This window comes from Bombus vancouverensis, chromosome 7, assembly GCF_051014615.1.
Source record: "Bombus vancouverensis nearcticus chromosome 7, iyBomVanc1_principal, whole genome shotgun sequence".
NCBI classification, from domain to species: domain Eukaryota; kingdom Metazoa; phylum Arthropoda; class Insecta; order Hymenoptera; family Apidae; genus Bombus; species Bombus vancouverensis.
In genome coordinates, this window is record NC_134917.1 from 14,909,951 (window position 1) to 14,933,596 (window position 23,646).

The 23,646-nt window shown below is 46.0% G+C and overlaps 1 protein-coding gene across 26 annotated transcripts in view; it reads left to right on the forward strand.

The window, feature by feature from the left end:
* LOC117155310 (serine/threonine-protein kinase MARK2) overlaps window positions 1–23,646 on the forward strand; it is a 53,584-nt gene that overhangs the window by 19,836 nt on the left and 10,102 nt on the right. For 7 of the 26 annotated variants that reach the window (XM_033332807.2, XM_033332725.2, XM_033332980.2 and 4 more), the window contains exons 3-13: window positions 12,383–12,598; window positions 12,682–13,060; window positions 13,160–13,380; window positions 13,479–13,590; window positions 14,171–14,283; window positions 14,376–14,595; window positions 14,994–15,191; window positions 15,894–16,095; window positions 17,537–17,704; window positions 19,328–19,448; window positions 19,648–19,736. In XM_033332807.2, the coding sequence (XP_033188698.1) occupies window positions 12,383–12,598; window positions 12,682–13,060; window positions 13,160–13,380; window positions 13,479–13,590; window positions 14,171–14,283; window positions 14,376–14,595; window positions 14,994–15,191; window positions 15,894–16,095; window positions 17,537–17,704; window positions 19,328–19,448; window positions 19,648–19,736 (2,039 nt within the window). Of the gene's footprint in view, window positions 1–4,193; window positions 4,631–4,707; window positions 6,794–6,848; window positions 7,270–7,394; window positions 8,361–8,829; window positions 9,137–10,831; window positions 11,855–12,382; window positions 12,599–12,681; window positions 13,061–13,159; window positions 13,381–13,478; window positions 13,591–14,170; window positions 14,284–14,375; window positions 14,596–14,993; window positions 15,192–15,893; window positions 16,096–17,536; window positions 17,705–19,327; window positions 19,449–19,647; window positions 19,737–21,648; window positions 23,644–23,646 lie in introns of those variants that run through there. The other 19 variants (XM_033331198.2, XM_033331782.2, XM_033332132.2 and 16 more) reach the window with 14 other exon arrangements.

The window sequence follows — 23,646 nt, forward strand, 5'->3', positions numbered from 1 at the left end:
CTTTTCTTTAGCGTTTCGCTGGTTGTTCGCGTGGAATTTCGCGCGACCGGGCAAAAAGAGAAGAAAAGGAAATTTGTCAGGCAAATTACACGAGCTTGACGTCATCGATGCTTGTTCGCGAACCGACGCGTGCATTTGCTGCTCCTATGTAACAAGTACGTAATTAGCAGCGAATTCGAAATTTGGCTGTACCGTCGAATATTGGAGGAGGAACGCCGTTCGCGCGCATGTCGAAACGAGGAAGCTGTCGCCGTATATCGAGTATCGATTCGCCTGCGATGATTACGAAGAAAATCGACACTTTAGTATCGTAGCGATAACTGTGCTCCTATGTCGATTCGAAATTCCCAATTGCGCATACGATACCGATTAAGGAAGAATTATGTAAACCAACTTGGATATTTTCATACGCGTGGCTTGCACAACTGAAAGCCAACGCTAGGTCATATCGGGCGGACACGTGCATGATAAACAATTAGTAGACGCTAGACCTTGTTTCCTGATTCAGTCGGTTTAGATGCTTCGACATATTCTCGTTACTTGCAACAATTGTCGCAACGAACGCTATATTTTCGACTATTGTCTCCGCGTAGTCTTTTTTTCTACTCCGTTACACTTGGACGGTGGCGAAACACAGAGTCGATGTCGCAAACAGATTCCATGAAAATCGTAAAATTGTTATCGCTATCGAGACGTATTTCTTACAGGTTCTTTCATCCGTTGAACGTTTCCTTCGATGTAAACGAAGAACAGAACGGTTCGTTATCTCGCGAGTATAACGAGCGTCGAAAAAGTCTTTGATAAGCGTAGACCAACACGAATAGGTAGGTTACGCGAAAACAATGTTGCATTGCTCCCATACATTTTGCAACAGTCGGTCGATCCGAGAACTGGACGGGCCAATGTCGGTACGTGGTGTAGGTCTGGGCAATTCGAATTCTATGAATTATTTAAAAGGGCGGAACGAGTTCCGTGACTATTCCGGTGGTTATTAAAACCCGATAAGAATCATCGTTTGTTTATCGAGTTGTAAAACGCGATTAGGAAATTATTCGTTTCAAACACGACGAATCGGTATTTGGCGCGGAGCGTTCTCGGCGCTTGCGAGCAACGCGTATAAACCCATTATCGTGATTCGATTTTGGAATCACGGAAACAAGAGGAATCGAAACGTTCGATCGCTTGCCGGCCGAAAGAACAGAGAAGGAAGAGGCAAATGTACGTTAACGGAAACCTAACCAGTTCGTATCGAGATTGTGGCCGCGTGCTTTTTCTTTTTAAATCGTTTTCTTTTTTTTTCTCTTCTGTTTCCTCGTTCGCAGCCGTCGTAACGAGCGTGCGCTCGACCGTACGAGAACAGGGTTTCTCGTTGAAGGTGCTGGTAAATTATCTGTATGATAGAAAGGGGCGTGCCAGGCATCGAACGTAACTCGGTTACTGCGAAAGTCTGACTTTTCTGCGAGGTTACGGCCTACACGGGAATATTCCATCGATACCGAGACTCGCATTCCTCGCTAAATGAAATTTCTTACGATTAGTCTCACCTCGAGTGTATCGATACGGAGAGTTCAACTCGCAGTCGTGCGTGCGTATTTCGCTTGGAATTTCCGTCGTTAATCTTCCATGCGACGATCGCCAACGAATATGATCGCGAGATCCTTCGCAATACGAAACTGGCCCTGTCTTGCTACTACGATCAACGACAACGATGGAAGTGGAAGAAAACAGAAGGAAACGATCGTCGTGCGTATCTTCGAGTAGCGAGGGAGGGGAAGAGAGAGAGAGAGAGAGAGAGAGAGAGATGCCAGCAAGAAGACAAATAGCGAGTCACTGACGAATCAGTGTCAATTACTTGGTCGATCGTGTTCGCGGAATCGATGATGTCTAGTCGGTTTTCGGTAAACAACTAATTCTCCCACTTTTCGTCTTTCTTCGTTTCGTTCGACGTCTATGACGCGTGTGTCGCTAATTCGATATGTCCGCGATGACAACAGAAAAAAGTATGCTATCTCGCGACATCGCCGTTATCGTTGGTCTGTCGTCACGCGGTTATCGATCTTCATTGATCCGATCGATAACAAAACGGGAAAAGATGCAACTACGATAGAAGGACTGTTCGTAATCGTTGGCTCTCGTTTCGTATCGATTCATCGGGTTCTTTTCTCGTACGCGGCTCACGGCCAGTCGCGTACCAGCGCGATCTTCGTTCTGCCCCACAATTTCCTTTGTTACGGCGAATTTCCTTTGTCGGAACAGTCCGTTACACGCGGTACGAAAATTTACGCCTCGTTACAGAGGCTAAAGCTAGTTCCTTCCAAAACGTAGACACGAAACGGTTGGCTCTACCGGCCTTTCTTCTTGTAAAATTCCATTTAATAAGCTGTTTTGTAACATTGTTCCCTTTTTTTCCTACCTTTTCGTTCTCCGTAAATGCATAGAGAGCGTGATAAGGTACGTAAAATTCTTTCACATCGTCACACTTCCGCGAACCATCGGCCTGACTAACGCGCAAGGTGAGTCGATAAGAAACACTGTCTAAAGTAACTCGTTAACTCGTTGGTTTTATCGAAAACTGTTTTGAATAAATTATGTCGCGCTTCGAGGGACTCGACGACAGGACGGATGCAATTTTATTTTCTGATATCTTACGTTTCATATCGCGTTAGATATCAGGCTGGCCTTGAGTTTTTTAAACGGCACCGTATTTCTTTGTGTATATTCTCTACGAAGAAGCGTTAATCCACTTGTATCGAAGAACCATTAGTTTAAGAGATATTTTCGCTTGAATTTGTCAAATTTAACGCAGGAAAAACAGGTGACGTAAAACGGGTAAAGAATACCGTCCCACCCCTTTCCTTGCCTCTCCTACGTTAAATTTGACAAACTGGAGCTAAAGTATCTGCCGAACTAACGGTTCTTCGGTATAAATAAGTTAATACCATTCTAATACTTTGGAGAACGTTCAGTTGCGTCGAACATACGGCACAGTGTTTAAAAAGTTCAAGAATCACCTTGATATCTGAGAAAACGCAAGATATTAGAAAATGAAATAGCGTCCATTCAACGAGACCCTCGGGGAATGCAGCGTAATTCGTTTAAGAGGTTTTTCGACGAAACCAATAGGCAACGAGTTGTTTCAGAAAGTATCTTTTATTGACTCACCCTGTATACACATACATGGACAAACAAACGTCAGACGTAAATTTCGGAAGCTGATGATTCCTCACGAGCCGAATCGCCGTCGCTGTGATCGCGTTCATCGAAGGTAGAAGCTAATCGAACGGAATTCGATCGTCGGATGCGTAGGTAACGCGAAATGGGCCATTGCATCGGCGCACGTCAACTTTCATTTTTACTCGGCGTCGAGCGTGCACGTTGGGACGCGATAATCTTCTCCGCGAAAGGTTAGAGAAATGTATGCCCCGAACGCGACTAGTCTACGGAAGGTCACGAGAAATCGCGACTATCTCGCGCTCGCAATCTCGTCGAGTTCATTCCAGTTGATAATGCCGCTTAGTGATTCGTCGATCCTCGACCTCGCCCGCTACTTTCAACGACTCTTCAGGGAAGGGACCTTTCGAACGGCGCGAGAACCTCCGCTTTGGACGTCGTGGAAAATTTCAGCCAAAGGTCTAAACTCGAAATACGATGATAGCGCTCGAACGTGGATCCGTTTGTAGCAACGAAGTTCGTAAAGAAATGGACGCGATTTATGCGAAACTAGTGGAGTCGAGAGGTGGAAGAAAAATATTTTCGCGCGTTTCGGTACGCCTACGGCGACCAGGCGAAAGCAGAAGTCGCGAGCGTGATCCAACAGATCTCAAGGTCGATGGTCTCGGCAGTAGAAAAGATGGCGGCTCGAGGGTACCGAAGCGATCAAATACAGACCTGCTATCGGCACTTGCACTTTGAGCTCTTAACACGATGGCCGATCACGTTGGAAAAGGAACGCCGTCAGCCGAGAGAGACGAGAAACGAAGTTTACTCGATCGACTCGGTGATCAATCGCGCGCGTGACTCACGAGCACGGCTTTCGTCGATCGCGCGCACAGTTGACCGCAATTGGCGTACGCGGTTGCGCTCGCACTCGCGAGAAGTTTTCGCGTCGCGCCGAAGACGGCATATAGCGTGGCATATGGTTGTGGCGCGGCATGGCATGGCTCGGCACGTAACGCGCTTCGTCGCGTCCACCGGATGCAGTCTCATCGGGGATCGGCGAGACTGCCCGACGCGAGCCGTTTCAGTGGCCGTTCGTCGAGTACACGCGCTCCATCTTTTCACGATTTTATCGTTTTCGTACGTGAAGCGATCGAAAACAATCGGACAAACTCAGTGAATAAGTGCGAAAACTGGCGCGCCTTGCTAATTTACGCGATATATATCGACGATGCGTCGCACGAACTTCTTCGCTCGATCGCTCCTTCCTCCGATTCTTTCCTCGATTTCGCTTTCGATGGAATCGTTTTACGCGTATAGAATACGTTTCTTTTCGCAACTCGAATAGCGCACTCGAGACTCTTAAGAATATCGTTTCGCGACAATTGTACACGGTTCCCTGATCCTTGTCCAACGAGCGAGATAAGGATAGACTGGGAACGATCGAAAAAGGGCAAAGCCTGAAAACGGAAAGGTAAAATGTAAAAGAAAGGAAGGTGGACGCCGAGGCTTTACGTAACCTGCGTGTAATTTCACGTTACTCGAGAATCGTACGACTAATTGGTACGTCAGTAGGCGTAGTTTGCCAAGTTCTCTCGAACCAGTCGTTTATCTTGTATCTTGGATAATTCGCTATACGCGGATTAATATCGTACTTAAGGGAAAGTTTACACACCGAATTAACCACGAGAAATACGCGTACGATGGAAACGAATGTTTAAACATTTAGCGTTGCTTACCGCCGATATCCAAGTATCTGCGCTCGATGGACCAGAACGCTGGTAAACGTTCGATGCAAACAGTTGGCTGCTGCTGCTGCTGCTGCTGCTTCGCGTTGATTGTTTTTACTTATGTACGCACGTTGCCACGCGGTGAATGCAAACGAGAACTCGCATCAAGTTCACGTGGGTGAGGCGCGATTTCGATCGGACGAGAGTGAGATATCTTTTCCAGGTTAGCCTTGTTAGCCACCTGTTCCATTCTTAACCACGACTTATGCTTTACTGCCTCTACGTATTCAGCGCAAGCGGAATGCGCGGTCTCCGCTTTATCGTCTCGACAACGAATCTATCCTCCAGACCAGATATACAGATATAGCTGACTGTCTTTGGTAGGTTTTAACCTTCTCGGAAATCGCGATTTAAACATCTTTGCCAGCGATAAGAAGGCTCTCTCTCTCTCTCTCCCTCTCCCTCTCCGTCTCTCCTTGACCTCACTCGCTTCCTGTCCAATCGCTCGACGCGAGTAAGCGAAAACGGAAATCTCTTATTATCGGTCACGATGCACTGCTCAAAAATTGTCTTTTTCCGTGGGAATTTTTGAAAGAAAATCCGCAGAGGGGAATTTCGTCTTGGCAAACCGAATCGGAGAATCGTCGCAACGAAGCGATCCGTCGAAAATCGATTACAAGCAGACTTCTCAGAAAATTACGACGCGAAACTCCTTCGGATAATCCATATACTGGGTAGTACCAGATACTTTGAGCTATTGTAGATACTTTTATCGTTAGGTAGAAAAGACGAGGGCTCGCCTAACTCTGTAAGCTAGTTTGTTTGAAGACGCGCCTTTATCAGTTTTCAGGTTTTACTCGTCATCGTTCTTGTCGTTTCGATTAAAAAAAAAAAAAAAAAATTGCTCCCACCGACAAGGAGAAAATATATTATTTTTCTTGGCTCGGTCGTGTTGGAGATTCTCGCAACTTGGGCGTCGGAATCGAGCTCGAGTTAGGTTGCTTGTATCGCTTATCAGCATCTACCGCTGATAACGGTCTAACGAAGTCAAGTTGGCCGGTCGTGCGCTTATCGTTCGGGGGAAATGGACCCAGTTGTTCGTAGCCGACCGTTGACGCGCAACCTCGCAGCGTTCGTTCCTTTTCGGCGATCGATCCGCCTTTTTTCGCAAAGTGTCCGCCGCGTCGCACGAGCGTTCCATCTTGGACGACCGGTGACTTAGTCGAAGGAGAGATACGTTGCGCGTATTCGATATAGAACGATATAACGATTACGACTACGGTCGATCGAACAAAAATTTCCTCTCCGACCTGCCATCGACGTTCGTTCGCTACCGCGTACAGATTCGTTGCTTCCTTCGTTTCTTTTCTTCTCTTCTCCTATTCGTTTACGTCGATAACGCGAGAAATTTGCATACGTTTCCGTAGGTTGGTGCGTAGCGTTTATTCTGGTCGGGAAATCGGTACCATTTCTGAGATATCGCGCCGCCATCGAGGCCAACCGTGAGATTATTACAACGGAAAGAGACGCGTTTCTTATCGCGCTCACCAACCTGCACTCGAAACGATTCCAACTTTTCCATCGAACGCACCCCGATCCGTTTCGCAATTAACTGCGAAGTTGCTTTCTCCGAGTTTTACCGCGGCGTTCCGTTCGAACAATTTCCGCCGGGCGATGTCTATTCCCCGGCGAATCGAATAGTCGGTTCGTTCGGCTGGAGAAAACGTGCCTTTTCGTATTCGAGCGCGAGCTACTAGCGACCATCGAGCGATAAGCAAGTGAAAAAATAAACTCGAAGATCGACGAATCAACACCTTGGAAAGACGCGTGCGTGGCATATCTTTATCGGTCGGTTCGATGTATCGCGCGGAGTACCGTAACATCGGTGCCATCCACTTTCTTTTCTCGTTAGTTGTATTTTTTCTTTCGTTTCTTCCTCGTTTGCCTGTCCTTCCGTGTATCGACACCTTCCACCATCGATTTCCATCGATCAGAAATTCGTGCCGGACAACGTATACAAGGCCTGTGTATTCGTCGCAATCGTCGCAACCATAATCACCTTCACGCTTCGATTTTTCGAATCGGCGAATAATCGAAATCGCCTGTCCGCGAGTCGACGCACCTGGTACTCTGGCGAGATCGATCGCCAAGAAAGTATCACGAATCACGACCGTTCGCCTCGGTCGAGGAAAGCTTTCGTGTTCACATAAAGTGTGTCTGTACGCGCCGCTGCTTTTTGCTTGTCGATACCTCTATATATATACACACACACACATGTATATGTCATTGTTGCCAACAAGAAATAAAGTATAAGAGCGGCGAAGGATAATCGGCTGGATCGTGTCTCGTGCCTCGTGCCTCGTTCCTCGTGCTCGGGTTTTGGGTAATATACATACATAAATGTCTCAACGTGTGAAGAGTGATAATCGTCCCTTCGTCGACGAAGATCGTCGCCCAGCGAAGCGATCAGCGGCTCCTTAACGAGGATAACGCATGTTTTTCTAACAGAGAACGCGACCTGCCAAGCTGCCTGTGGAAGCCGATCCATTCGGTCGATGAAGGATCCATGTTGAAGAATTGCCGCTGGTGCTGCACGACGTTCGAACATTTTCCCAAAGTTTGCTGACGACGCGTGGAAAACTATCGAATCCCGCCGAGTGTATCTCTTCTTTCTCGCGACGAGAGAGAAAGAGAGAGAGAGAGAGAGAGAGATAGAGAGAACGTTCGAACGCGATAACCTCTTCGTCGATCGACCATGGAGGGTCGAGAAAGTCTGTTCTCTCGAGCCCAATCGAGCAGAAGCTCGATTCGATCGCAAACCGAGCGGCAGAGCCTCGAAACGCCGAACGTCGCGACGACGGAGAACAAGCAACGTCAGATCGGTGGATACCGATCCGCGAACAGAGAACCGACGAGTCTCACCTCGGCCCCCGGAAGGTACGTGGCGACAGCTCGTACACCGATGGACAATTTGAAGCAGTGGGAGTTGGTGGAGCACGATCATCGTCTCCAAGTGATAGAAAAGGGAAGCATGGCGAATCCTTCGACGAAGGGTGGTGTCGTCAAACGTTCACCGAGCGTCGCTGGCAACGACGCGACATCGATCGCCGGTAAAAAGGCTGTCGCGATCGAAGCGAGCCTCGAGGAGAAATTGAAGGCGTTCAAAAACTCGAACATCGTTCAACCTATCGCGGTTCGTCCTCGACGCGATGACGATTGTTCCGACAGCGACGCCAAACTTCCGGTTAAACTCGAACTGATCCTGAAACAGCGAAAAGGTTCGGGCGCAGAGAGTACGGATATGCTTCAACGATTGGAGCAGCAGGTCAAGGCCATCGAAATGGACACTCTCGCAGCCAGAACGCGCCAGTTGGAGATCAGCTCGGATTTCGAGCCAGAAATTCTATACACGGACCTTCGATACAGGGAACACGAGGATCTACTTCGAAACGTGACGGATGACGAAGCCGAGGGGTAACATTTTCTCTCTTCTCATCATACCGAAACGATAATTCTTTCGCGTATATACATGCATTCGCAACGCGCACTACTACGGTCTTCCGTCCCATTTCCATTCCTTTCTCTCTTATTTTTTGTTTTTTTGTCTTTTTTTTCTATTTTCTTTTTTATCTTTTATCCATTTAGTTGTTTTTTCTCGGTTCCCTTAAATCTGTTCCGTTCTCGTTCGTTGACTCGTCCGGCAAGGCGTGACTCTGCGAGATCCGTTTCTCGCGCGTGCAACGCGTCGCGTATCGCGATCATCGACGTGTCGTTCGTTTTATGAAGCGTCGAACACGCTCGGCAATACGCCCCGTAGAGCCGGGCGAAGGCAAGCGCGACGAAGAGGCACGTCGATCTAACGCCTAAAATCGTAGAAAAAAAAAAAAAAAGAACGACGAACGACAGAGTTAGAGAATGACCATCGATGAATTAAAACGAAAAGGGCCTCTCCGTTGCATCGAGGAGACGCGACGAGGAACTCGACGGGAAACGCGGGTGTTACAACGAAGAAAGCGACGACGAAATTGTCAAGGACAGCCTCGGACACGAGGCGAGCACAGGAAGCGGAAGTGCCCCTTCGAGCGCAGACTAGGATGGTGCAGCAAGCGCGTGCGTTCGTCGCGGCACGGGCCAACAACAACGCGAAGAAAGATCAACGGCAGCAACAACGGCGACAAACCAATGCGGTTAACAACGCGATCAAACCGTCGTCAGACATCATGCAGAAGAGTGGCATAAATGAGAAGGAGGTAGATATTGTTTATAATGGACGGCAATTAAATAGAAGTAGTAAATCCTTTGGAGAGCGGACGGAGAGAATGAGAGTGAGAGAGAGATGGTCGAGGGAAATTTCCCAATGACAAGCATTATTTCATCTTTTCTCTTTTCAAACCTTTTTCTTTTCTTTTCTTTTTCGATTTCTTTCCGTTTTAATTTTCGTTTACCGTTTTGTCTCTTCTTCGAACAACGACGTTAAATCGCAGCGAAACCCATACAGATCGAACCATCGACTCGATAGGATAAGTGGAATGCTGATGAGCGATGTCGAGACCGATGGTCGGTCGCGTCGTCGTATACACGTTCGACGAACGTAGTTACAAACCCCGGCTGACCAGTCGAGTATAACGAGAGCACAGCAGCGTAAACGCATTTACATATACGCCCGGATCACCTACCTACTTAGACTCGCAGTCTGCTCCTCGTCCGTTTCAGCTAGAACGACGCGGATGGCTTGCGCGTCTACTCGCTCGTACGAGGGTGTATCGTCTAACGATCGTGAAACCCATCAAAGTCGATTTCCCACTTTTGCGTCACACGCTTTACCCCGCATCCCGTTTCTTATCTTCTTTCTTCCTCGTCCCCTCTCCCCTCTTTTTTCCTCCCGACTCAGCAGATTGGAAGCGACCCGGTCCAAAATATCGAATCTCTTCACGCGTTAAGCCAGCGCTTGGCTCGCCAGTCCCTTTAAATCGTATCTCGTTGCAAACCGAGCAATACACCGAATTCCTGTTAAGTAACTCGCTCGACACGACTCGATCGTTTTCCTCTTTTTTTCCTCTTCTTTCTCTTCGCCTTTTTCTTCTTGTTCTTTTTCTCCCATCGAATTAACAACGCGACGAATTCGGAAACGACGATGGTCGTCGATCGAACGCGTGATCAGCTGACGACGCGAAAACTCGGTTTCGATCGCGCGCCCCAGAGGACGGAGGTGATTCGCGAAAGTTGGTAAGAGGGGTTGTTGGTAGTCGGTACTTATTCCCGAGGTTGACGCTTGCGCAGACGTGATCATCGTCGTGCTCGTCGTCGTTGTCGCCGTTGTCGCGGCCGTCGTCGTCGTCGTCGTGGTCGTCATCGTCGTGGTCGTCATCGTCGTGATCGCCATGAACTTGTTCGCCATGCTCGCGATACCGCCGGTGGTCGTGCTTGTGTTCGTGCTCGTGATTGCGGTGGTCGCATGGAGACAATCGTAGGGGAAAGCGGACAAGGAAGGAGAGCTGGGAAAGCTCGGCTATCAAGGGTGGTTCGCTTGTAGAGTAGCAGTAGGGGGTGGCGGCATTACGCGTATTGATTCTCCTTTCGCATCCCTCGGCTGTGCACTTCTTTGGCCGGCAAGCGAGTCCGCTCTAACCGACGAATACGAGGGAGAAGTGAAATACGAGTCTAGTCGTCGGACGGTGACGCGACGACGAGCAAAATCTCCTTGGACGTCACGCGTCCTGTTTCGTACGTGGTATCGCGTGGCGACACCTTGGAGTCGGATCTGTCACCGACCGGAGGACGAGGATGCGTTCCGCTCGGTCCTCGCGCGACCTAACCCAGAGACGAAGGCCGCCAATTGTGATTAGTGACGTCAGACGCGTACGCGCTCGCGCTCGCGTTCGCGTTCGTGGCACGCCTCCGGGACTTTGTGTTCGAGCGTCGATCGTTGCTTTTTTCGTTTCCGTTCGAGCGCCGTTTCGATTCGTCTAACGAGTTTCGGGTCGACCGACACCGGGCAATCTACGTTTCTCGTCATCGATGTGTACGCTCCTCGCCCCTTTTTCGTTCTTCGCCGTCACCAATGGAGGAACTACTCGTCGGTGAATTCATCGAGGCGACAGTGCGAACAGCCGAGTGTGCACTTTCGCTGTTGTCGAGCGACCAATCTTGCGACGCAAACAGTGTCTGAGTGATACGTGCTGATTCGTAAACGACTGTTTCTAATATTCGTCGAGATTCGTGCACGCTTTCGGACTGGTTTTTGTGAAAGGAAACAGGAAGCTACTCGGCAATCGTTCGCGAAGATTGTTCGAACGAGACGATGTTTCGTTTCGTTTCGCTTTGGACACGCGCACGCAGTTGTATGGCTGCCGATCGCAACCGTACGAATCCCTTCCCCTCCTGTCTTTGCCACTTTCGTTGAAAGTCAACGCGAGCCGTCGTTGCCTCGGTAAAAGCCTCTCTTCTGTCCAATAACTCGAGTATCTTTTTACTATCGTTTACGAAATAGTTGGACCGGAAAAGCGCGAAAGAAAACGGATCGTGTGTGTCATTATGCGATTCTCAGGGAAGGATCCCTCGCAGAAAAGACAGAAAACAGTTTGTTCCGCTTTGACGCATCTTCCCACATCTGCGATGTCGTATACGCGCTTTATCTGGCTGATTTATGAATAAGGTGATACGGACTTGGTGCACGTCGGCTGTAAACGAAAATGGCCAGGGAAGAGTACGACGGAGAAGCGAATGTTACTCGCTCGAGCGTTCCGATCGTTGATGCCCTTTTCTTGCTAACCTCCGAAGCGGCCGAAAGCTTGTTTCGATCGAGTCGGTCGCCATAAAGGAGAAGGTGCTGCGAGCAACATCTTCTCGATTGCCGGTCGATTTTCTTTGTTTCTTTGCAACACGCCGAAGAAAAACCGATCAAACTGGCGGCCTCGAAAGTTGCTGCAGCCTCCTCTTGCAAGATGGTCACTCGTGGCCATACGCGGGTAATTGACCTTGTACAAATTATTATCTCTGCATCTTCCGAGCTATCTTCACGTTTCTTTTGCAATGCAACTTCATCGACAAATTTCTGCACAGCCTGTACGCTCGAACGCTACGATATTAGAAACGCAATTCGCATGAAGTTTCTTTAACGAGGTTCGATTAAATCCCATCGACGAGTTTCCGTCCCTGGAAATGTGAAACGTGATCGCGTGGTCGCGTGGTCGCGACACGCGAATTGCGTGCGTAAAGCTCGACGCGCTCTAGTAACAAGTCGTGCAAACTCGAGCGAATTCGAGCAAAATTCGAACTTCGCCGGCAAAGACTGATATATATATATATATATGATATATATATATGATATATGTATATATCATATATGCGAATAGAGAAATCTCGCGTAAACGACCGAAACGTTGAGTCGGTCGGTAGAATTCAGTTTTGTCGCAGCAGCTGCAACGCCATGCGAGAATCACCACCGTCCCTCGTATTCGGTTTTAATCTAACGAGATCTACCGCGTTTATTTCAGACAGGGGATGGCGTGGGAGTGTCGAGTAGCGGTGGTCGACTCTCGTCTCGAAGTCGGACCTCGGAGGAGCCCCACATCGGCAAGTACAAATTACTCAAAACAATCGGCAAAGGTAACTTTGCCAAGGTAAAGCTTGCCAAGCACGTGCCTACCGGGAAAGAAGTGGCTATCAAAATCATCGACAAGACTCAATTAAATCCCGGTAGTCTTCAAAAGGTAAGGAATGCGTTGTTGTTGAATCGTCGTCAGAACGAAGCTATTAACGAGAAGACGTGATCGGTGTTTGTTGCGTGTTACAGCTGTTCCGCGAAGTCAGAATAATGAAGATGCTCGACCATCCGAACATAGTGAAGCTTTTCCAAGTAATCGAGACGGAGAAAACATTGTACCTGGTAATGGAGTACGCTAGTGGTGGTGAAGTTTTCGACTACTTGGTTTTGCACGGTCGAATGAAGGAGAAGGAGGCTAGAGCAAAGTTCCGGCAGATCGTCTCTGCCGTGCAATACTGCCATCAAAAGAAGATCATTCACAGGGACTTGAAGGCGGAAAACTTGCTACTCGACAGCGAGATGAACATCAAAATCGCAGATTTCGGTTTCAGCAATGAATTCACTCCGGGCAATAAGTTGGATACCTTCTGCGGTTCACCTCCTTACGCAGCACCCGAACTTTTCCAGGGTATACTTTGTCTCTCCTTTCCTCTTCTTTTCTTTCTCTTTTCTGTTTTTCTTTCGAGAGAAAGCAGCGATTTCATCGATCTATTTGTTTGCCATTTAGGTAAAAAGTACGACGGGCCCGAAGTGGACGTTTGGTCGTTGGGAGTGATATTGTACACATTAGTGTCCGGATCACTGCCCTTCGACGGTTCGACGCTGAGAGAACTGAGGGAACGAGTACTACGAGGAAAATATCGAATACCGTTTTACATGTCCACGGATTGCGAGAACCTGTTGAAAAAGTTTTTGGTGCTCAACCCGACGAAACGGGCCTCCCTAGAGGTAAGCGGCCCGACATGATAATCACGGCGAACGTAACGCGATCAACGGCCGCGTACAGTGTCTGCTTCTAGAGCGTTCCTATTTTTCTCTGCTTCTAGACTATTATGAAAGACAAATGGATGAACATGGGATATGACGACGATGAATTAAAACCGTACTTAGAACCTGAACCTGATTATAAAGACCACAAGAGGATAGGTGAGTCTGCCAGTATGTACATAACACTTACTATTTATTGTTTCTACATAAAATAATAAAACTGCATGATTTACGACCACCCAGTTGTCACGTCGACTAACGTCGCGTCGCATCGTGTAACGCTGCTCGGCATCGAACGTGCTATACAGTTCCGTGAACGGTATACGACTCTTTAATCAAGCAACGGTTGGTCGTAATTAAACGATTCTTGAACTCTTCGCATCGATAGGACCGTCAGACGATCTTACTACGTACGAGAGCTGGCTGTGTTTTTAATGTGTGCGCCAAACTATGCGCAATAGCGATAGTAATAGTAATAGTACTAGAAACCGTGTTAGTGACAGTAGTACTAGTAGCGGTAGTAGTAATAGCCATAGCATTATTGGTAGTAAGAGGCGTCTGTGAATGCATATTTTTCGCACAGCATAGCACCGGGCTTCTTTTGAAAATGTTTCTTTTGTATCTATAAGTGTATAAAATCGCGAAAGTGTATAAAGCCGTAGTAATGTAATGTTTCTCTTGTGTCGAATCGATCGTATTATTCTGATATCTTTAGTGGTTGTGACTATGCCGTTACACCTGTTTGTTTTAGAGGCCCTGGCTAGTATGGGGTACACGAGAAGCGAAATAGAAGATTCCTTAGGACAGGCAAAGTACGATGACGTATTCGCCACGTACTTACTCTTAGGAAGAAAGACAACCGATGTGAGTACGGAAGGAGACTCGATTTATCGAAAGTACGCGTAAGGTTAACGCGATCGATGAAGAAGTAGAAATGAAAATGATTCGTTTCGTAGCCTGAATCCGACGGCTCGCGGTCAGGCAGTTCATTGTCGCTGCGCAACATTCCACCGCAAGCTGGTTCGGGAGGCGGCGGCGGCGGCGGAGGAGGTGGCGGAAGCGGCGGAGGCACAGGTGGCGCTGTGCAGAGTCCGTCGCATAGAGGTGTTCATAGAAGTATTTCCGCTAGCAACCCAAAACCAAGTAGACGAGTCTCGTCCGGTCTTGAAACGCTTCGTAAGTAACTACCGTCAAACCTCTCGTTCCAGCCATATTCCAGATCAACGGCTACCACTGTAAACTTATTTAATAACCTCTGCGTCAATCCGGATTGGACGTATCGCTTAGTAACGTATGCTACGCTATGCTGACGAACCTTAAAGACGAAGTAAATCTATCAGCTGATTAGGAGATTATCACGAAGCCTATGTAGGTAGTAGTGGCGATTCGATCATCGAACGTGTCTATGTTTCAGCGAGAGTTTCTCTTGATTTTCAGTGTTTCCCCGTGCTAAAGGATTAGCAATTACTACGAGGATATTCGTAGGAAAACTCTTAGTAACGACCAAAGCCCACGTTGTTACGCGCGCGACTGATCCTATTCTCGTTTCGTATACGACGTTTATATTTTGCTAGGAGCAGCACCAAGTCCAGGAAACGCAACGAACCATAATCACGCGACTGCTACGACTGGTGGAACAGTGACTGGTGGCAGCGGTAGTAATTTTAAGAGACAAAATACCGTGGACGCGGCCACCATCAAGGAGAATACCGCTCGTGTTTCTGCGAGTCGACCTTCGGCTCCTAAAAACAGTCCTGGCCAATTAGATACTAGTGAGTTATTTTCGTTATCCTGTGACTTGTACCACCGTAATTCGATCGGTATCTGTTCAATTGTTTTTTGCGGCTCTGTAATTGTGTAAAGCTTCCACGAACGTGTTCTGCTTTGGATAAGATTGCCCGTGATTCGTACCCTAATCCACCAATGTTTTGATTAATTCGTTATTTATATATTGTTCGTTTCTCTTTTACCCTTTGTCTTGTTTTTACCCCTAATTCGTAAACGTTACCGCAAGGACGTATCGATGCTGTGCGCTAATTCTAGATCGTTGTAGTCCTTTACTCTCCGAAAGTAGCGAAATCACCGTATATCGAAAGTAGTTACATTTTTTTCTTTTTTCAACCAATACATCGATCGTAACGACGTCTACGTATTCGCTTATACCGATGACAGTTACAAAGTTACGATTGTACGTGTACGTGTAATTTTAGCGTCGCATCTGCCTCCCTTTGATCCTTGCACTGAGAATTTATCACGTACGTTTCCTACCATTTATCGTTTCAACGAATAAGAAAAACAGAATTCCACGATTCTCTTTACGGATGGAAGCGGATGAGACGCTGTGCAGTGTTTTGCACGGTGCAACACGTGCGCGCCCCTCCCCAATTTTATTTGTACTCGTTGCCATGCTTGTTATAATTTAGTAAAGTACGCTGCTTTGTTTTGTGTTGAACTATATCTAATGAGGCTTGCAGTGACAATGTTCATTCTAGGCGTGGGTACAAGTCCCGGTGGTAGGGCATGGGCAGGCAAGAGCAATACGATGAACGCAGGGGTAGGTGGTGGTCGGCCTCTTACCTCACCTGCCCCTGGTTCTGTTGGTCGACGTAGTACCATCTCCTATGATCAAGCGAAAACGTCCTCCTCGTCTACCGAAAGAACCAACGACGCACCCAGGTACAGTGATATCCAATTGTTTTTCAGATCGTATTATTAAAAGGAATTCTTTTCTTTTCTCTCGCGATAAATCAAAGGGCGAGAAAGATCGTAGAGTAGCCTCGATGAAACGTAGACGCTGGATCCGCGCGATCGTACGCAATATACGTTCTTCCCGCGTTCAATCGCGGTACTTGTAAAAGTAACAGCTCGATCGTTTTTCGAACGCGAGTATTCGAAAGAATCGCGAGCACGATCCAGTGTGTACGTCGATCGAACGATTAAAATTAATTTCGTTAACGCGCGCACAAACATGCGCGGCCCGTGTAATCGTATATACGTTACAGTGTTCCGTTATTGACTAAACAACAATGTTTTCGTTGTACCGACTACTAACCACGTAATAGGTGATTAACTCTTTAACTTTAACGAACAAACGTAGAAAAACCGGCCGATCGATAACAAAAAATCTGTCATGATAAGCCCCAGGGAGTTTCTTTGTTTGTTGCGTTGCTCTAGCATGTTGGCTGCTGCCTGCCAATCGTTCGTTCGCAGATCACTTTCTTTATGGCTTGACAGATCTACCGAAACAGATAGTCTAATTAAACGTGTATACATATACAAGTGCTTGCTAAAATTATACCGAATCACAGTTACATTCACATATCTCTTTACTCTGTTTTTTACCAGCGTATGTCTAGATTTATCAGCGTGTGTGTATAAAAACAGTCATTAACATCATCATACATACGTCACTGTTTATGTTTTAGCGTCACATTCCGTTCCCCTTATCGTAGAAGTTCTCGCGTGCTAATATCATTGGCAATGCCAGATAGAATTTTCATTTGTCATCCGCTCACCTCAACCTACCCTATGTATCCCCCTACTACCCATCCAACCCCCGCGTAGCACACCCTGTTCCTCTAGTTTTCAGTGAATCCGTTCGCGTCCTACGAAACATACCTACGTATCTATGTAGTACGATCAACGTAGATGAATGAACACGCGAACCAACACCCACCATCGGTTCGTTCCGTTCCTCTTCTTTCCCTTTCTTTTGTTCCTATCCTTTCGAACAGTTTCTAAAAACAGAGAAAAAAAGAAAAAGAAAAAAAGGAAAAGAGTTACGGGATGTCGTTTGACGTTGAAGCGATAAGGAAACATTCGCGTATCGGAATGACGTAACCTTCCGTTATGAAATTCCGATACGTGTCACCAAGAAATTCGACTACGAACGTGTAAAGAAATTCAGCGAGAATCTTAGAAACGTTTAAAGCAAAAAAAAAAAGAAAACGGAAAAGAAAGAAAAAAAGAAAAAGAGAAAACGAAAGAAGAAGGGGAAGAAAAGAGAGAAGCTAAAGTAAAGAGAAACGCGAGAAAGTAAACGTAACGTCGTCGCGAATAGCTATAGAAATCGTAGAAAAGTAGGGCCGGGCAGAGTGCTGATTAGTTTTGTACACAGCCTTGGCGAGGGCACTAGACCAACGCGGGGTCACACCAAGTCTGCGAGCATCAGCGCAGGTCACCGTTCCTCGAGTGGCGTACCCCCCAGCGACCATTCACTACTGGACCCTCAACCACGCAACGCCCACAACTCCTTACTCGCCACTGCTGACCCTCTTAGACAGAGGTACAGATCCTCAAAGCCTTATCAGCCAACCTGTATACAGTCCTCTATTAGATATGCGACAAAAGTCTAACGTACCGCTCTACCGGTCACACCGATTACATCGTTCTACCACGAATCTTTGTACATTTTAAATTCAAAGGGATCGCTTAAAGTTTAAGTATACGATTTCAAATTCCACTCAAGAGATTCGATCCGGATCGGTCATCGAAGGCCATCGAAGGGCATCGAACCTGTTCCATATGGAAAAACTCGTTCATCGCCGACCCTAAACGATTTCAACGAGGCACGGCAGAATTTTACGTTAGACTATTGGAGCACACAGTAACTGCAAAAGATATTCGAGTACATTCTTTTCATTCGTTCATATTTTACATATTTATTTCCTTCTTGGGCCACTAACTCTCTTAGGGCAACTAGAACTTGTGTGTGGCGCGTTCGTGCTTCGAAAGAAACGTAGAAATTGCACAACGTCTTGTTCGCGATGCAAATCGGCCCTCGTAGGTTCGTCCTAGGACAGTTTCTGGTCATTTATTCGTAATCACCTTTGTTTTATCTAATTTCTGTTTCTAATTTGCATGAGTATCGTCGTTGTTAGTTATCTACTAGCGATCATCGGCTTTGGTCACCGGTTTCTCATTTATCCAAACTACCTTGTTTCTCGCACATAATTCTGCGCCTACGACTACAATCACCGTGTTCACACACGAACAGCTAAACGCCATTCTGCATTTTTCCTCCAAGTTGTCTTTCGTTTTATAATTAGCGGGTAATCATACGTTATAACACGAAACGGTTTAACGTAAGCACCGCGGCAATGCGACAATTTGCGTGTGCCTCGAGATAGCAACGCGCGTGACAGCATACGCCTCGGCGTAATGAAAAGAATATCGCAACGTAACGTCGGAATCGTCGAGTATCCAGATACGACGATCGCGACGTCGTCGTCCTATCGAATTGGCTATCGTTTCGAACGAAATTTTCCGTGCTACGTGCACGCGCGCGTACGTATCGATAACTCGGATCTTGCAAACGTGTCCAATTCTTTCTCCTCTAACCGATACGAATTTAATCGGTGTTTCGTCAATTCGATGGAGCAAATTACCTCGAAACAATCGTACGTCCTGTCGACGCATACGCAAATAGAACGCAAAACTGTATCGTTACATTTCATACCCGCCAATCATCTAACTTTCACTAGATAAACCAAACTAATTCGTTTCAAATTCCGCTTTCTTAGCTGAGACTGTCGAAGCTTGTTTTGCAAGACATACAAAGATCGCTTGTGCATTATCTACTTTTACAACTGCCCCCTTGAACCTCACGGAAGAATTCGCGTGAAAAGTGAACATTTTACTTTACATCCTATGTTTCTCTTATTTTGCATCCTTGTCTTTTGCTTGTTTTTTTGTTTGTAACCATAAGATGTACGAAACGGAAACGAGGAATCTTTCGTATCGTTTAAATGCACAAATCTCTAGCAAAAGAACCGACACGGGCAAAGCAAACATTATCGATATGTATATACATAAGTACACATGTATATACGTATTATGCACCGATAGACACGCGCGTTACCCATCAATTACGAGAATAATAATAGAAACATGATCTTTTCTCAACTAGTTTGGGTGTATCTCCAAGCAATAGACTGGCAACGCCTACAACACCGGCATTTCCGAGAAATGTTCCAAGCCGTAGCACGTTCCATTCTGGCCAGAATAGAGCTCAGCGAAATCATACTCAGGTTCGTAAGTTTCGATACATTTTTTTTTTTTTTTTTTTTTTTTTTTTAATGGTATCGATCAGAAAATTTTAATGATCTATAGATCGAAGATGATCGAGATTTCCGATATAGACGTCGTAAGCTAACAACTAAACCGTTAAGTTTATTTATCGCGTAACTTTCCATTACCATGTATAGTTGTGTTCTATGAACTTTCTAGGGTCATACGCATACACAGGACACAAATGCAATTAGTCCATTAGCGAGACCGTCCTTCTTCTCCAAGTTATCCTCGAGGTTCTCCAAACGGTAAGTTTTGCCGATTCGTTATACGTACATACATTGAAAAAAAAAAAACAGAAAAAAACGGTTTCTCGTATTCGACAGCATGCTAGTACATGTACCACTGTAAAGTACCACCGTTCGTCCACAAATATATCTTTAGCTTACGATCGAAGTTCGGCCAAGTGTCTAATCGTAAAATTTCGATGGACGACAATCGATCAACCTTGTACGATAAACGATGAAATTCTTTTCGGAAATGCAAATTTTTCACCGATCCGCGTACCGAACGAATCGCGCTCGACCACGCTCCGATTTGAAAAACGTTCTTTCTTCGTGAAATGGAAGGAGAACAAGTAGACGTAAAGTTGTAGTAGAAGTAACGTAAAAGTAAAAGAAAGAAAAGAAGAAGAAGAAACGGCAGCAGAAGAAGAGAAGGAGAGAGAGAAAAAAGATAGTCCATGAACGAAAAGAAAGAGACAAAACGAGAAAGTGGTGTACGTACGATACGTTCGATTCTGATTCGCGAGCCAGGCGTGTACTTCATTCGATCTTGCGATACGGTTGTCCGATTATAAAATCATCGCTAATGTCTATATATCGGAAAGATAAAGTTGGAAACACAAAAGCTTTTACAGTGGGCCTTTCGATGCATGCGTAGCAATTAATCCCGTGAAACGAACGATTTTTCGACTGTATTTATACTTATGCTACAATAGTTTAAACGAGTCGAACCTATCGTTTTGCATGTGATATGATATTTCTGTTTTAAGGATGCACAATGACTATGTAATTCTAAAAATTTCTTATCGATACGTCAAATATTTCCGTATCGTATTTAACGTAACATTTCTATACAAGTATACGTAATATACTGCAAAAACGATATACAGTACGATCAATTAGTAACCCGATGAGCGAGCAGCGACCATTATCAGTGAAAGCGACGAAAAACGTAGCTTGTTCACGATACATCTCGTAGTTGTATTTGTTTCTACGCCGTTTTCGCCGTTTCTTTATCCCATAAGCATCTGCTTCTCAGGTTTCTATAGCACCCTTTTAGTTCGACTCTACTATCTTCGTTAACCGATTGTTACACACACACACAAGCAAACAAACGAACAAACAAACAAACAAACAAACACACACGCGCACAAAGACTGAAACGTACATACATACGCAATACATATACGCACACACCTTGACAATGACCGTTCTAATTCTCATCTATCTTTATCTATCTACCTGTTTCCCCCTTCGATTCCTGTCTCGTTTTCCTATATAAGAGTATAATTCGTTAACCGAGAAGAAAAGCATCAAGAACAATTATAGGAAAAACGTATTCGTCGTCCGTTCTGTGTCCTTCGTAGCGAACGTACCGTTATCGTGTCTGCTTAATGTTCGAACGTTCCTATTTACGAAAGAAAATCCTGAGAATTCATCGACGATAGTAATACCGCTTGGCCAGCTCGAGTTCAGGCCACCTCGCATACTCATTGTGCATCCCTTTTTGACTCGACTGTAGCGAGGCATATCCTTGACTTAGTACTTTACCTATACTTTATATATGGAACCTTGATTTTGTCGCATACAACAATCATTACAATAATCGGAAAAAGTGAAAATGCGTGTTGTTATATTGGTACGCGTAGAATAGAGGTAGAGTAGAGGGATAAAGCGTAGGCGATAAAACGGTTCGAAGCGAGGACCCAAGGCCACAGAATAACGAGAGCAATGCAGCTTGTTCGTCTCACCGTCAGCATCTTTTCTACTTTCACGATATGGTCACTGTACGCATCGTCGATACGTACTATAGACACAACTGTTCGATCAAACCGAAAATTCTGTCCGATTTGCCGACACAGCATAATAGCCATTGGTGCATCGCTCAAATTCTTCACACTTGGATTAATGTTTACCGGTGTATTGTATGCTACAGGACATGAACCGATTAAATCTTGACATCGCTCGAGCTTCGTCAAACGATGGCCGTAGAGACGCGCAAAACTTAACGACCGATGCGCGCGACAGAAATTCGCGCGAACGCAGCAAGACCAGCGAGCCGAGCGCGTCGCGTTCTATCGGCCTGAAACAATGGTAACAGCATCCGTGTTACCGGCTCAACGATCCACGGATGTCGGAATGCGTTTGACCAACGAACGAGACAGTACGAAACGAAAAGAAAAGAAAAAAGGAAACGGAAGAGGAAAGAAGAGAAGAGGAGAAAAGGGAAGAGAAGAGAAGAGAAGAGAAGAGAAGAGAAGAGCAAAGAAAAGAAATAACGTGTTCCGTCTCTCGCTCCGTTATTCTGTGGTGTATCGTCAAGCTTTTCAGAGTCGACAGATCGTTGTCGTTGATTATAAAAGAAAAGTTCTTACGATATTGTTACCGTTAGGCGCACGGAGTGCGACATTCTCGCGTTCATCCTATAACGATCCTTCGGAACGCGAAGTGTCTTCCTGACGCGCGACGATCCAACAATCCGTTGCTGTCGCTGTTTTGTCGTCACCATCGTCACTACCGTCGTCGTCATCGTTACCGTCACTGTCGCAGCCGTCGTCGCCGCAACTGCCAGCCCGCAGCCTTATCCCCTTAGACTTAGCATTGAAAATCGTGCCTTTCCTGATTCAGCCTGCCAGCTATAGTGAACGTGCACTTTCATGCCGCTCATCTTTTAAAGACGTACCTATCTATACATAATCTCTTTCTATTTTTATACGTATATTCATCGCGTCGTACGTCAGCTTCGTTTTACCTTCTTCGTCCTAAAATAACCGTAACGAACGTCGGCCACTCATCGTCGATAATTCATCGATCTTTCGTCGATCTTTCGTCGATCTTTCGTCGATCTTTCGTCGATCTGGTTCATGTGAATCGATCATTCCTGATCTTGTTGAATAACCCGATCCTTTGAACGCTTTTCAACGGTTTACTTGATCGAACAGACTAATCCACTTTTGTACGTAACGCGTAGCGCTCGCGAGTAGTCGCGGTACGATGTGCTCGTTCGTCCGCCTGTCCAGTTTTCCTGTCTTTAGTCTCGTGGCAAACTGATAAAGGAGCGACGAAAAGAAGAAGAAGAAAGCAGGAGAAAGAGAGAGACAGAGAGAGAAAGAGAGAGAGAGAGAGAGATGGAATGGAAAAAGAAAGGAAAGAGAGTTACGTTGGAAAAATAGGAGAAGGAAAAAGAATTGTCAGACCTAAAGGGGAAATAGGGTAAAGACGAGATGGAGTATTTCGCGCGTACCGTGATCTTAAGTCGCGCGTGGCACGTGGCACACCGTTACTCGCTATCGTTGCCAATTTCCGTTTCCATTTTCGTTTCACTTCTTGTTTTCGTTTCCGATATTATTACTTTTAGCGTTATCGTTACAGTTACCGTTACCGTTACCATCATTATCGCTGTTACCGTGTTTACGATAAAAAAAAAAAAGAAAAAAAAGAAAAGAAAAAAGAAGAAAAATACGCGTGAAACGATGTCGCTGCAAGCGTGACTTTTTACGCGTGGACAGTGCCAAAGTCGCACGGACAAAATATATAATCTTGACGATTCAAATCACTCGGTAAAATCCATCGTTGTCGTATTAACAATCGCGAAGAAGAAAACATGCAGGTGGTACCGCTTAATAATGTCAGCGTGTTTTTGCCTCGTTAGCCTCGCGACCTTTCCCGAAAAGTAATTGTCGTTTGTCTACTTTAGGTCCGATCAGTTGACCAGAACGTTTGTTTTACCGACGAATTCGACGTTGTCGATGAAGCGACAACGTTCGTCAATCGTCGTCCATCGCGTGAACGTTCTATAGCTTTGTTTTTGTTACCGAAAACGTACGAATACCTATCCTTTAGTCCTCGTAAAAGTGGTATAATTGTACTAACAAACGTCACACGGTTCATTTCACAACAATAATGGAGTACATGAGAATTCTTCGTACGTTGA